The following is a 15,725-nucleotide window of genomic DNA, read 5'->3' as shown; positions in this document are numbered from 1 at the left end:
TCACTTTGAGCAGTGCAAAATTTCTACACCACACGGATTTGGCACAATTTTGCACTAATTTTGGTGAAGTTTTCATGCCAGTTTGAATTAGCTCTCCCCATTTTGGGGTAGGAGCCATGGCGATCAAGGCGTAAATACTGTACGCCAGCCAATCAAATGCAGCAAAACTGCTGGCAAATATTATGTCTTGTGTCAGAAATGTCTGCGACTGAAGTAACATTTCTGGCAAGGACGTCTGCGCGTCTTAATGGATTTAGTGCATGTTATTCCTTCACGTGCCTCATTAGAACTGCTGTACGAAACTCCAGTATTAATGACCAAGACAAATAGCAAATGATTGGTGAGACCTGGAAAAGCATAAAGGCAGTTGTGGTAGTGAGGTATGACATTTACATGAGATCAAATATCAGAAAATTAACTATTGTTTAAATCTTTTTTTTTTTTAATGGTAAATGTATATATATATATATATTTTTAAATTGGCAACTGTTTTTTATGAATATTAAAAATAAATCTTTCAATTTTCATACTAGCCATTAGAGCTATTTTAAATTCATACCTACATTTGTTTGCAGAAGACTTTTCAGCAAGCTCATTATCACCACAGCCAGGATCAAGCTGAAAGATGACACCTCTATACCCAATTGAGTACCCAAAATTCAATCATAATAGGTGATGTCGCATCTGACCCGGTTCTCCCTTCTTTCACAATGACCTTTGCACATGCACATTAGATGCATCAATACAAAAGGGGTCAGTCTATTGCTGCTAATGTGCATGTAGATTTCCTGTAAACACAAGAAATACAAGTCTAGATTAGCCCCAGTTTCCAGTGTGAAAATTGCAAGATTTATCATTTCTATTTTAATGCAAATTATGATATAAAATAAAGACGCATGCGTCTTTTTGACGCAACAGGTTGCGTTTGGTGCTGGTTGGCGCACCGTCAAAAGGACGCATGCGCCGCCAAACGCATACTGTGCACGGCCTGCGTCCCCAGTGATAAAGATAGCCGGAGGAGGCGCGGCAGGGGCGGGGCTTGGCGGCGGCCGTGCGCAGGCCGTCGCTGCGCCCTGACACGCAAATGTGAAACCGGCCTTAGTTACATTTTTAGGAGCTGTATTCCTTTAACTGACTGTAGGAGTTCAGTATTTGCTTCTGAGTTTCTGGCTACTTTCCTCAGACATACTTTTTCTTTTTCTTTTCTAACCGCATATTTCCTGTGTAAATTTCAGATGCCAGATAAAGCAGACAAGGAAACAGCACAAAGTGGAAATCAGCTAGAACCAGCAATGATGGTACGCACCATGATGAACAATGCATATTTGTATGAAAGGCTTCCTTTCTCGGGGGAATTTGTGCAACTCTTTTGTTTCAACTCTCAGGAAGAAAAATACAAACTGGGAAAGAGGCAGCTATCTTCCATCACATATCATAGGAACATAGTTAGTAAGGCCGAAAAAAGACATTAGTCCATCCAGTTCAGCCTATAAAATTCTGTCAGAATAAATCCCCAGATCTACGTCCTTCTAAAGACCCTAACAATAACTGTAAGATACAATATTGTTACGCTCCAGGAAGACATCCGGGCCTCTCTTTAACCCTTCGACTGAGTTCGCCATTACCACCTCCTCAGGCAGGGAATTCCAGATTCTCACTGCCCTAACAGTAAAGAATCCTCTTCTATGTTGGTGGAAAAACCTTTTCTCCTCCAGATGCAGAGAATGCCCCCTTGTGACCGTCACCTTCCTTGGTATAAGCAGACCCTCGGAGAGATATTTGTATTGTCCCCTTATATACTTATACATGGTTATTAGATCGCCCCTCAGTCGTCTTTTTTCTAGACTAAATAATCCTAATTTTGCTAATCTCTCTGGGTATTGTAGTTCCCCCATCCCCTTTATTAATTTTGTTGCCCTCCTTTGTACCCGCTCTAGTTCCATTATATCCTTCCTGAGCACCGGTGCCCAATACTGTACACAGTACTCTATGTGCGGTCTAACCAGAGATTTGTACAGAGGCAGTATAATGCTCTCATCATGTGCATCCAGTCTACCTCTTTTAATGCACCCCATGATCCTGTTTGCCTTGGCAGCCGCTGCTTGGCACTGACTGCTCCAGGTAAGTTTATCATTAACTAGGATCCCCAAGTCCTTCTCCATGTCAGAGTTACCCAGTGGTTTCCCGTTCAGTGTGTAATGGTGACAGTGATTCCTTCTTCCCATATGTATAACCTTACATTTATCATTGTTAAACTGCATCTGCCACCTCTCAGCCCAAGTTTCGAACTTATCCAGATCCATCTGTAGCAGAATACTATCTTCTCTTGTATTGACTGCTTTACATAGTTTTGTATCATCTGCAAATATCGATATTTTACTGTGTAAACCTTCTACCAGATCGTTAATAAATATGTTGAAGAGAATAGGTCCAACATCGACCCCTGCGGTCCCCACTGGTCACAGTGACCCAGTTAGAGAATATACCATTTATAACCACCCTCTGCTTTCTATCGGAACGCAGAACTCATATGTAACAACACTGTAAAGAAATATTATGGCTGGATGCCTGTCACCATGAAAATACAGACCAATTTCAACGTGGCACGGGGCGGAAGCTGTGGGCGAGGCACTCGTCTCTTTTGCCCCGGAACGTTGCATGAAGGTGGAGATCCTGGCTGGTTGTGTGGACTTGTGCTATAGGGTCACTACACTCTTGCAGGCCGCATGCTAGTGATGACTTTTGTTTGCCACCAGTCAAAAATTAACTTTTTACTCAGCGATAATAACTTGGGGGAATGTAGGTAGCAGGTACACAGCTTTATGAATGTTTCCTTCACGATGTGGAGCATTTTTCCACTCACCGTTTCAATCCCTTCCTCTTTTCTTGCTTGTTCAATATTCACCATTCTTCTCTACTTCTCCACAAGCCAACTTCGTACTAGAGTCCATTTAGAAAGAGTCCTATTCTCAACCCGCGATCCCGATTCTTCTTTCCCGTCTAGGGAGCTATATTACCAGTAGGGCCGGTACTTATCTTCTCTGTCCCCGACGCCTTGGAACTCCCGCCCTCGGCACTCTCTTCGTCTCACATACTCTGTCCCATTTTGGCCCGTTACCTCTATGAGTTATAAACTCTGGGTTGTACTGCTAGGCATCCTGTCCTAGGACCCATCTCTGATCATTAACTCCATCTTTCGGTCACGTCTCTCCTTCCTACCACTAGGATCTTGCTGTCCTTGGTCACGGTCTTGCCTCACGTAAGGGACACCCATGTCATGGGACACTGCTCACTAATAACCTTAGGTCCGCTTTCTACGCACACTGGACCCTATCTGACATCCTGACAGGATACTGTCTCTGTCCGTTCAACTTATCCCTTCCGACTCTGGGCTGGTCCCAAATATTAACACTAACTCTTCCTACTGTCGGAGAAAATGCAATCTATCACTAACGGATGTCACAATGCACAATATACTCCTTAAAAATACACGTGTTTTTCAATGGGGCCATGGGCCATCTGTCAATCTTCAGGCACCATGTTATAGAGCATGGGGAGCTGAGTAGATTAAGATATAGTTTTGTGAGAAAACATTCATCATAACCCTTGCTTTAATCATTTAAACCTCTGTTCTTTCTCCGGTTTTCAGTCCAGTGGACGGTCCTATCAGTGACTGACGTTTCGGTCCTAAAATGGATTGCACAGACGTGCCTCCACTGCAGCGGCTGCTGCCTGACACTTGTGCTGCTACTTCTGATTTCTTTCTACCAGTGCAATATGTGTTACTGAAGAAGGTTCATTTTAGGACCGAAACGTCTGATGTTTTGGATAGCCTGCACAGATTAATATCTACCGTTTTCACATCCAAGTGCCAAGTTTACTTTACATACTTAAAGGGATAGGATCCTACTGGGGCACCGAATATGGGAGTGCCGTGCTCTATCCTTCTATCAGTTGTCCTTGTATAAATGCGCATGCATAGACAGCTGTCAATCATTCATAGGACCGCCCACTGGACCAAAAACCCCAGAAAGAGCAGAGGGCAGACTCTGTACATACAGCTCCTGTGCCTCGCTCCTTATGCCCCTCCCACTGCCTGCCTCCTGTCTCTGACTGACAGGTCCCTCTAGGATTTCTCTAAAACTGCAAAACGAATTTCTACAAGAAAGGTAAGGATTTACTCAGCATGAAAGCACTTTTACATACGTGCCATTAATTTGGGGTGTAAAAATCTTGATGACTGATTGCCTTTAAATTTACAGTAGACTGAAACATGAGCACCAGAAGCAGTTTTTGAAGCACGCAACATCTTCAATCTGCTTCCAAAAAGCGTCTCACTAGTTTATACACACGTGGTCAAAATCGTTTGTACCCCTCTTTTAATGACAGAAAAACCCACAATGGTCACAGAAATAACTTGAATCACACAAAAGTAATAATAAATCAAAAATCTATGAAAATGAACAAATGAAAGAGACATTGCTTTTCAACCATGCTTCCACAGAATTAAAAAAAAAAAAACCTCATGAAATAGGTGTCATGTCCGCCATGTCTGTTATGCCGCAAGTTGCCTGGAGCAGTGTGCACGCGCGCCTTACCTCATGGCTGCACGCTGTTGCTGGGTAACCATCCGTCTCTGTCTGACTCTGCAATCCGCTGTACTCCAGGAACCCCTGATCATGTGACCTTTCCTATGTTCCAGCCCTGCTCTGGTTCTGCAATCCGCTGTATTCCTGGAAACCCCTGATCATGTGACCTTTACTATGTTCCAGCTCTGCTCTGGTTCTGCAATCCGCTGTATTCCTGGAACTCCTGATCATGTGACCTGCTCTATGGTTCTACCCAGGCTGTTCTAGCGATGCTCTCTATGATCCTGGAGGATCTGAACCCAAAGTCCCTCCCTGGTCTTGACCTGGAAGTACTGGTGCTATGGTGCTATATCAGACCGCCCCTCCCTATGGTCAGGGCCTGAGTATTGTGTTGCTTCCCTGCATGGCTGCTTGGTCTGCTGGGTCGCTCCCTCTATTCTGTGCCCCTGCACTCTGCCCTGTCGTGTGTCTCTGCACACGCTCCGTGCTTGTACTCCGTCTCTTGTCCCGTGCCTTGTCTTATGTTTGTCCGTTGTGCCATGTTTCGTCCTTGTACTGCTTGGACTTGTTGTCCATCCGGTGTTCTCTGCCTTGCCTGTTTCTGCCTATGTTCCCCTCCGTGCTCTGCTCCCTGCTTTGCCTTGCCCTGTTTCTTGCTTTGCCTTGTCTTGTTGCTTCCTGTGCCCTTTGCATGCGCCTGGCCTTCCTGGCCTCCTGTTTGTGCCTCAGCCGTGCCCGCCCTAGCCGTGCCTGCCTGCTTGTGCCTCAGCCGTGCTCGTCGGTCAGTGACAGCTGTGTCGCCTGCTATGCCTCAGCCGGGTTTGCTGGAGTCTTGCCCGTCTGTCAGTGCTGCAGCCCATCCAGCTAGCCAGTGCCTCAGCCGTGCGCTCTGTGCTTCCTTGCACTGTGCTCTACGTGCTCTCTAAAGCATGCGCAGGTCGTCGCCTGCTCCTTGGCATACCTCCCCGTGCTTCTGTAAAAGTACGCGCAGGCTTTGCCATGTACCCTGTCGTGCCCTCTTGCATGCACAGGCCCTAACCCTGGTCTTGAACCCTGACCCTGGCGTGCCCTTTGCACGCGCAGGACTCTGCCTTGAACCTGACCCTGGCGTGTCTCTGCACGCGCAGGCCTCCGTCCTTGTACCTGACCCTGGCGTGTCTCTCTGCATGCGCAGACCTCCGTCCTTGTACCTGTCCCTGGCGTGTCCCTCTACACACGCAGGCCTCCATCCTTGTACCTGTCCCTGGCGTGTCCCTCTACACGCGCAGGCCTCCGTCCTTGTATCTGTCCCTGACGTGCCCACAGCAATCACAGGCTTCCGTCCTTGAACCTGACCCTGGCGTGTCTCCTAGCACGCATCCTGGTTTGTCTGTCGGATTCCCTAAGCCTGCCGACCGCTGCAGAGGTCCGGAACCAGATGACTACATCCTGATGCGTGGATCCTGTCAGTCCTTGCCAGTCTTCCGGAGTCCGATGCCTTCGCACCTGCCTTGGACCCTGGCGTGTCTTCTTGCACGCACTCTGCCTTGGACTCTGGCGTGTGTCCTAGCATGCACTTTGTCTTGGACTCTAGCGTGTCCCAGCACGCACCCTTCCTAGGAACTCTGGTGTGACCCCTAACACGTACCCTGCCCTGGACTCAGGTATGTTTTCTGCACGTGTTATGTCTGAACTTTTGGCGTGCCCTTGCACGCACCTTGCCGTGTTTCACTGTTTGTGCCCTGCACCTGATTCTCTGTTTTTGTCTTGTATCTGATAAAACTGTGTAACCACGTTTGCTGAAGAGACCCTGTGACCTCGCTTATGTTTCATATCCTGTTGCCAGGAACTCAATAGTGTCTCCCTGAGCCGGCCGTCTGGTCCAGCTGCCATGGTGGCTCACCCCCTTGGTCTTGCCCCTGACACTCCCTGTACAGGGGGTGGGTTCTCACTAGGTCAGCTCGCCCTAGGTGGGTGGGTGCCACGGCCCAGAGGGTCCACTCTAAGAAGAAAAATGACTCAGCATAAGCTGACGCTTGTCACAATAGGCCTGGACAGAAATGATGGTACTCTTAACTTAATTTTTTGCGGCACAACCTTTTGAGGCAAACGATTCCTGTAACTGTCAATGAGACTTCTGCACCTCTCAACAGGTATTTTGGCCCACTCCTCAAGAGCAAGCTGCTCCAGTTGTCTCGTGTTTCAAGGTTGCTTTTTCCAGACAGCATGTTTCAGCTCTTTCCAAAGATACTCAATAGGATTTTGGTCAGGGCTCATAGAAGGCCACTTCAGAATAGTCAAATGTTTTCCTCTTAGCCATTCTTGGATGTTTTTAGCTGTGTGTTTTGGGTCATTATCCTGTTGCAAGACCCATGACCTGCGACTGAGACCAAGCTTTCTGACACCCTGCACAGATTCTAGACACCCTGTGCCAGGTGCAGCAAAGCAGCCTCAGAACATAACAGAGTCTCCTCCATGTTTCACAGTAGGGACAGTGTTCTTTTCCTGATATGCTTCATTTTTCCTTCTGTGAACATAGAGCTGATGTGCCTTGCCAAAAAGCTCCATTTTTGTTTCATCTGTCTATAGGACATTCCACCAGAAGCTTTGTGGCTTGTCAACATGTAGTTTGGCAAATTCCAGTCTGGCTTTTTTATGATTTTTTTTCCACAATGGTGTCCTCCTTGGTCATCTCCCATGAAGTCCACTTTGGCTCATACAACGGCGGCTAGTGCAATCTGACACTGATGTTCCTTGAGCTTGAAGTTTACCTTTAATCTGTTTAGAAGTTTTTCTGGGCTCTTTTGTTACCATTCGTATTATCCGTCTCTTTGATTTGTCATCAATTTTCCTCCTGCGGCCGCATCCAGGGTGGTTGGCTACAGTCCCATGAAGCTTACATTTCTGAATAATACGTGCAGCTGTAGTCACAGGAACATCAGGCTGCTTGGAGATGGTCTTATAACTTTTACCTTTAACATGTTTGTCTGTAATTTTCTTTCTAATCTCCTGAGACAACTCTTTCCTTCGCTTCTTCTGATCCATTGTGAGTGTGATACACACCATGTCACCAAACAGCACAGTGAGTATCTGTAGCCCCCTATACAGGCCACTCACTGATTCCAAGATTGTAGACACCTGTGATGCTAATTAGTGGACACACCGTGATTTAACATTTCCCTTTTGTCACATTAGTTTCAGGGGTCTAAAAGACGTTGTGTGCACATATCCTAAAAGAGACAATTAGGCTATGTGCCAACGTTGCGTGTTAAAACGCACACAGAAAACCGGACTCCTTCCCAGAAATCGCGCGTTTTTTTCCCCGCGCGATTTCACCGCGATTTTACCGCGATTATGATCGCGATTTTGCCGCGATTTTCGTGTGCGATATTCAAGCACTTTCCAAGCGATTTGAAGCATCGCTTGGAAAGTGATTGACAGGTTGGTCACACTCGTCAAACATAGTGTTTGACAAGTGTGACCAGGTTTTTACTATTGAGGCCGCCTATGCGGCATCAATAGTAAAAGATAGAATGTTAAAATGCTAAAAAAAATAAAAAAAATCGGGGTATATTTACCTTCCGGCGTCCCGCGCTGCCATCCCGGGCCTCAGCGTTCCCAGTAATGCCTTGCGAGACCTGTGATGACGTAGTCTCGCGTTGCTATAACGATCTCGCGAGATCGCTGGAGTCACGCGAGACTACGTCATCACAGGGCCTTGCCGCAAGGCATTACTGGGAACGCTGAGGCCCGGGATGGCAGCGCGGGACGCCGGAAGGTAAATATACCCCGATTTTTTATTTTTTATTCTTTTTTTTACAGGGGTAAGGTACCCAGGGCCTGGAGGACAGTCTCCTCTCCTCCACACCGTGGGTACCAACCGCACATGAGACGCTTAACTTCCCGCATGGTGGGCATAGCCACATGCGGGAAGTAAGCAATTCTCATGCATTCCTATGGGTGCGGAATCGCGGCAATTCTTTGCGATTCCGCACAAAAGAATGAGCATGCTGCGATTTTTTTCCGCGATGCGATTCCGCCGCGGAAAAAAGCGCAGCATTAGCACAGCATGTGCGGAATGCCATAGGAATGCATGGGGGGCGTTCTGTACACGATTTTTAAATGTTTTCGCACCGAAAATCACGGCAAAAACGCTTAAAAATCGCTACGTGGGCACATAGCCTTACTGTGTCTTTGAGACGATCACAATACGTCCTTTAGGTAGCCATTAACAATGCCCTATAACTGTGACCACTAACAGTGTCCAACTCTGTGCCCACATAAATCACTACAAAGAGATGCACAATCTGGATCTCAGGTTTCCATTTTTTTTTTTTTACAAACCTTATGTGAAGTACAATAGTTTCTCCTCCATTTTCTATTTCTAAAACTATGATTTTTGACATTCTGTACTTGACCTAATTTGCTAATGGTCTAATAAGTGCTTGCCGGCTGTTTTCTTCTTCTTTATTTTTTATGTATGTGTTTTCCTCATTTCCTTCACACAATAGGAGGAAGGTGAAGTTCACTTCCAGTGAGTTGCTAGATGAATATGTCAGATGTAAATCACTGGATACTAAACTGATAGTTCTTCCAGTGCCTAAAGCATCATCACTGGATACTAAACTGATAGTTCTTCCAGTGCCTAAAGCATCACTTTAATATGTGTTTTCCCTATTTGATATATACTATTATGTTGTAGCAATTCAAGTATGACCGAGTGAGAGTCTTCTGAATCTCACAGTCAAATCCCTATTACAACCTTGGGGAAATATTCTTACTTCCTGTCATTTCAGGAAGAGTTTTCAGCAGTCTCCTTATCATCAGAGGCAGTATTACAATTATTATTATTTATTATTATAGCGCCATTTATTCCATGGCACCTTACATGTGAGGAAGGGTATACATAATAAAAAACAAGTACAATAATCAATCAATACAACTCACGACTGGTACAGGATGAGAGAGGACCCTGCCCGCAAAGGCTCACAATCTAAAAGGGATGGGTGAGGATACAGTAGGTGAGGGTAGAGCTGGTCGTGCAGCGGTTTGGTGGATCGGTGGTTACTGCAGGTTGTAGGCTTGGTGGAAGAGGTAGGTCTTCAGGTTCCTTTTGAAGGTTTCCATGGTAGGCGAGAGTCTGATATGTTGTGGTAGAGAGAGAGATCCAGAGTAGGGCGGAAATCTTGTATGCGATTGTGGGAAGAAGAGATAAGAAGGGAGTCGAGAAGGTGATCTTGTGAGGATCGGTGGTTACGTGCTGGTAGGTACCGGGAGACGAGGTCACAAATGTATGGAGGAGACAGGTTATGGATGGCTTTGTATGCCTTGGTTTTGGTTTTGAACTGCTTTCTCTGCTTAATAGGGAGCCAGTGATGGTATTGACAGAGAGAAGAGGACGGAGAATAGTGGGGGGATAGGTAAATTAGTCGGGCAGCAGAGTTTAAGATAGATTGGAGGGGTGCAAGAGTGTTAGAGGGGAGGCCACACAGCAGGAGGTTGCAGTAGTCAAGACGGGAGATGATGAGGGCATGCACTAGGGTTTTTGCAGATTCTAGGTTTACGAATGTACGGATTCCGTAAATGTTTTTGAGTTGAAGTCGGCAGGAGGTGGAAATGGCTTGGATATGTGGTTTGAAGGAGAGATCAGAGTCAAGGATTACACCGAGGCAGCAAGCTTGTGGGACTGGGGAACGAGAGCAGCCATTTACTTTAATGGATATGTTTATTGGGAGAGTCGATTGAGATGGGGGAAAGATAATAAATTCTGTTTTGTCCATGTTAAGGTTTAGAAATCTAGCAGAGAAGAAGGATGAAATAGCAGACAGACATTGTGGGATTTTGGTTAGTATGGAGGTGATATCTGGTCCAGGGAGGTAGATTATTATTATTATTATTTATTTATAAAGCACCATTGGTTCCATGGTGCTGTACATGAGAAGGGGTTACATACGAATTACAGATATCATTTACAGTAAACAAACTAACAATCACAGACTGATACAGAGTGGAGAGGACCCTGCCCTTTCGGGCTTACATGCTACAGGATGGTGGGGAAGGAGACAGTAGGTTGGGGGGTTGCAGCAGCTCCAGTGATGGTGAGGCGGTAGCTCCAGTAGTGGTGAGGAGGCAGCGGGGATCATTGCAGGCTGTCGGCTTTACTGAAGAGATGGGTTTTCAGGTTCCGTCTGAAGGATCCGAGTGTGGATAATAGCCGGACGTGGTGGGGCAAGGAATTCCAGAGGATGGGGGCTATTCGGGAGAAGTCTTGGAGGCGGTTGGGTGAGGAGCGAATAAGTGTGGAGGAGAGAAGGAAGTCTTGGGAGGACCAGAGATTACGTGAGGGAAGGTATCGGTAGATCTATATGTCATCAACATAGAGGTGATACTGAAAGCCGTGAGATTCTATGAGCTGTCCCAGTCCGAAGGTGTAAATGGAGAAGAGCAGGGGCCCTAGGACTGAACCTTGCGGGACTCTGACAGATAGGGGGCGAGGTGAGGAGGTGGTGTGTGAGTGGCAGACACTGAATGTCCAGTCTTTTAGGTATGATGCGATCCAAGATAGGGCCAAGTCTGTGATGCCAAGAGATGAGAGGATCTGTAGCAATAGGGAGTGGTCTACTGTGTCAAAGGCAGAGGACAGGTCCAGGAGAAGGAGGACTGAGTAGTGTCGCTTGGCTTTGGCAGTCACAAGGTCATTGGTAACTTTACTTAGGGCAGTTTCAGTAGAGTGAAGCGGACAGAAGCCAGATTGTAAGCGGTCAAAGAGGGAGCAGGAAGAGAGGTGGGAGGACAGTTCGAAATGGACATGTTGTTCCAGTAGTTTTGAGGCAAAGGGGAGAAGTTATATGGAGTGATAGCTAGATACAGAGGATGGGTCAAGCGAGTGCTTTGTGAGGATTGGTGTGATTGAGGCACGTTTGAAGCATGAGGGGAAAACATCAGTTGTTATTGATAGGTTGAAGAGATGGGTTAGAGTTGGGATGAAGACTGTGGTGAGGTTTGGGATGAAGTGGGATGGGATTGGGTCAAGTGCACAGGTGGTGAGATGTGATCTCGAGAGTAGGGTGGAAAGTTGGTCTTCTATAATGGTGGAGAAGTTGGTTTTGGAGGAGGAGGGCTGAGTATTTAGGAATGGGGGTTGTGGGGATTGTAGGTCAAAGCTTTCTCTGATGTTATCAATCTTCTGTTTGAGGAATGAGGCAAAGTCTTCAGCTGAGATGATTGGAGAGGGAGGAGGTGCTGGGGGACGAAGGAGAGAATTGAAGGCGTTGAATAGCTGTTTGGGGTTGTGAGACAGGGAGGATATGAAAGATGAGAAGTAGGTTTGTTTTGCTGCAGCGAGTGTTTGAATGCAGTGAAATCTTTTTTGGAGTGTGATCTTTTCCATCCCTGCTCAGGAACCCTGGAAGCCCGCCTCAGGTCTTTGGTCAGGCTGGTGTGACAGGGCTGTCTGTTGATTTTGGGAGCTTTTCACAATAACAGATAACACCTCCATACACAGCTGATAACAGGAGATCCACCATTCACAATAAGGGTATGTGCACACGTTGCGGATTCGTGTGCGGATTTTTCCGCACGGAATCTGCAGAATCTGCAGGTAAAATGACCTGCGTTTTACCTGCGGATTTACTGCGGATTTGGCCTGCGTTTTTACACCTGTGGATTCCTATAATAGAATGGGTGTAAAAACGCTGCAGAATCCGCACAAAGAATTGACATGCTGCGGAAAATAAACCGCTGCGTTTCCGTGCGGAATTTTCCGCAGCATGTGCACAGCAGGTTTTTTTTTCCATAGGATATCATTGTACTGTATTCTCTGGCGAATCCACAGCATATCTGCTGGGCTGGATCCGCACAGGAATCCACAATGTGTGCACATACCTTAAGTGATGTCACGGCTCACCCATTCTCTTCACAGTGATCTCTGCACACGCTCATTAGACGCATAAGTACAAAAGATAAGAGTCTGAGGTTGTTCATTGCAGCTAATGTACATGTTTCCTAAAACAACAGGAAGTTTGAGTGTAAAAAAAATTGCAAGATTTCTATATATTATTTTTAACTTTTAATAAAGATTGTGTTATGGAAAAAAAAGTATTGCCAACATTTAAAATAAATAAATAAATAGTAGCCTGATTTAAAGAATAGGTCATTTTCTGATGACACGTTGCATTTAAATATAAATGGCTAGAATAACATCTGCGCTGAAATGATTTATCTTGTGAATAAGAGCTGATGACGACCATATTGTTACTGGAGTACGATATTTGGATGACACGAGGAGACCTTTACAAGTGTGGACACAATGACCCATATATATTTGGACCATTTAGGAAGCATGAGAATGTTAGGAGGAGTTTCACGTTCAGCTGTTACATCCGCATTGTCCCACATGGATAATTGCCTAATACTCTGTTACCTTGTTGGAAAAGTTTCAATAAAGAGGAAATAAACACAAACGATAAATTCCTGTTGTTCTATAGATGCTAGTGGGGCAAAGCACTGGACCTCAGAAAGCGATGCCGAAATTCCAGGAAGACCAAGTAGTAAGTGCCCTAACGAGAAGAGTCCAATACTAAACAGTAGTCACACAGCTCCAGATAGCTCCAACAGACTCTGAGTGCGTCACGGTACATTGAAAGTAGGAGTTTTATATTGTGTTACTGTTATACACTATGTACCCAGTTCACCATTGCCTTTATGCCTGTTTTTTGTCCAGTTGATTGTGTTTTGCGCCTTTTTTTTGTATGCACCCAATTCATTATTTACACCTTTTTTTAAGTCTATTGTATATGTACTCGCTTGTTTTTTTTTTTCAGATTCTGATTGGCTCTTATCCTAAGTCATGTGACAAGGACTCGTTAAAGGGTCGACATTGACTTTTAGGATTGCTACTTCCAGGGCCGGTTTTAGGCAAAGTAGGGCCCTAGGCAAAGTTTAAAATGGAGCCCCAAATGCTAACATACTGCACATCACAGAGAAGCATTTCGATTGTATTTACATGCACTGAGTTCGGGCCGCTAAATGATCGTCAAAATTGAAGTTGTTCAATGCTTGTTTCCCGGCCTCTTTCCACCATCTGAGAAAGAATGATGGGAACAGAACGATCACTAAGGGTGTGTGCACACGTTGCGGTTTTTGCTGCGGTTACGCCGCAGTTTCCATGCAGTTTACAGTACAATGTAAACCTATGGAAAACCAAATCCGCCGTGCACATGCTGCGGAAAATTCCGCGCCGATTTGCTGCGGTTTATTTTCCGCAGCATGTTACGTCTTTTTTGCGGGACCGCAGCTGCAGTGTATGTTCCGGGACATACAAATCAATCTCTCTCTCTCTCTCATTCACACTGCCAAACCGCACTAGAACCTGCATCAAATCCGCTGTACACATGCTAGGAATCCGCAGAAAAAATGCATGTTTTACCCTGCAGTTTCTGCCAAGAGATATGGATTCTCTGCAGAAAAAGCCGCAGACTAATCCGCAACGTGTGCACACACCCTAAGGGTGGTTTCACATTAGCGTTTCAGGCCGCAGCATCGGCCTGCACACGGCCGCCGCTAAGCCCCGCCACCTGCCGCGCCTCCTCCGGTAGCTCCGCCTACGGGCGCATGACGCTGCATGCGTCCCCTATCTTTAGCACTGGGGACGCAGGCCGTGCGCAGATATGCGTTTGGCGGCGCATGCGTCCTTTTGACGGTGCGCCGACCAGCGCCAAATGCAACCTGTTGCAATTTGGTGCGCTCGGCGCACCGTCAAAAGGACGCATGCACCGCCAAACACATACCTGCGCACAGCCTGCGTCCCCAGTGCTAAAGATAGGGGATGCAGGACGCATGCAGCGTCATGCGCACATAGGCGGAGCTACCAGAGGTGGCGCGTCAGGTGGCGGGGCTTAGCGGCGGCCGTGTGCGTCCCCAGTGCTAAAGCGTCATGCGCCCGTAGGCGGAGCTACCGAAGGAGGTGCGGCAGAGAGCGGGGGGCTTAGCGGCCTGCAACGTTAATGTGAAACCACCCTAACAGATCACCATACAGTATCATGTTATCAGCAGGACATCTACAGTTTACACCCCATAGTCCTCCATATAATATAATCTGCCCCAAAGTCCTCCATATAGTATAATACACTCCTTATAGCTCTCCATATATTAAAATACACTGCTCAGTCCTCCATATAGTATACTACACTCTTCATAGCCCTCCATATATTAAAATACACTGCTCAGTCCTCCGTATAATACACTCCATATAGTATAATGCACCGCCATAGTCACCCATGTAGTACAAATCACTTCCCATAGCATAATGCACCCCGTAGTTCTTCATATAATGTATTCCCCATAGTCCTCGATACAGCATAATGCAGCCCACATATAGTATAATGCAGCCACCCCACAGAGTATAATGCAGCCCTGCCATACAATATAATGTAACCCCCATAGAATATAATGCAGCCACTCCACAGAATATAATGTAACTCCCCATAGTATATAATGCAGTCCCACCCCCCATATAGTATAATGTAGCCCCTCCATAGAATATATGGCAACCCCCTCATGGGATATAATGAAGCCCCTTATATAGTATAATGTAGCCCCTCCATAGAATACAATGTAGCCCTCCTCATATAATAACTATAATACAGCATCCCCCATAGAATATAATACAGCCCACCTCCCCATAGAATATAATGTAGCCCTTCATATTATTTAACACAGCCTCCCCGTATAGAATATAGTGTAAAATGTACCCTACATGGTATATAACACACCGCATAGTATACAGCCCAGCCCACCATGGTATACAGGCTGTATACCATGCTGGGCTGTATAATACAGCCCAGCATTGTATAATATAGCCCGCCCAGCATGGTATAATACAGCCCAGCATGGTATAATACAGCCCAGCATGGTATAATACAGCCCAGCATGGTATATAGCACCCCAGAATGGAATAATACAGCCCAGTATAGTATAATACAGCCCAGCATGGTATATATCCCCCCAGCATGGTATAATACAGCCCAGCATGATATATAGCACCCCAGAATGGAATAATACAGCCCAGTATGGTATAATACAGCCCAGCATGGTACTGCATATAGCCCCCCCCCCCCCCCCAGAATGGTGTAATACAGGCCAGCATGGTATAATACA

At 46.1% G+C, this 15,725-nt stretch overlaps 1 protein-coding gene across 1 annotated transcript in view; it reads left to right on the top strand.

Annotated features, from left to right (window-relative positions):
• The window catches only part of LOC141095592 (uncharacterized), a 52,366-nt gene that overhangs the window by 21,757 nt on the left and 14,884 nt on the right, over positions 1 to 15,725 (top strand). Inside the window, exon 15 of the mRNA XM_073581685.1 lies at positions 1,236 to 1,298. Within this exon, the coding sequence (XP_073437786.1) occupies positions 1,236 to 1,298 (63 nt within the window). The remainder of the gene's footprint in view (positions 1 to 1,235; positions 1,299 to 15,725) is intronic.

Source organism: Dendrobates tinctorius, unplaced genomic scaffold, assembly GCF_039654945.1.
Source record: "Dendrobates tinctorius isolate UK_male_01 unplaced genomic scaffold, ASM3965494v1 ptg000070l, whole genome shotgun sequence".
Lineage (NCBI taxonomy): Eukaryota > Metazoa > Chordata > Amphibia > Anura > Dendrobatidae > Dendrobates > Dendrobates tinctorius.
Note: the sequence above shows the minus strand (reverse complement) of the source record. Positions and strands in the feature narration are given on the sequence as shown.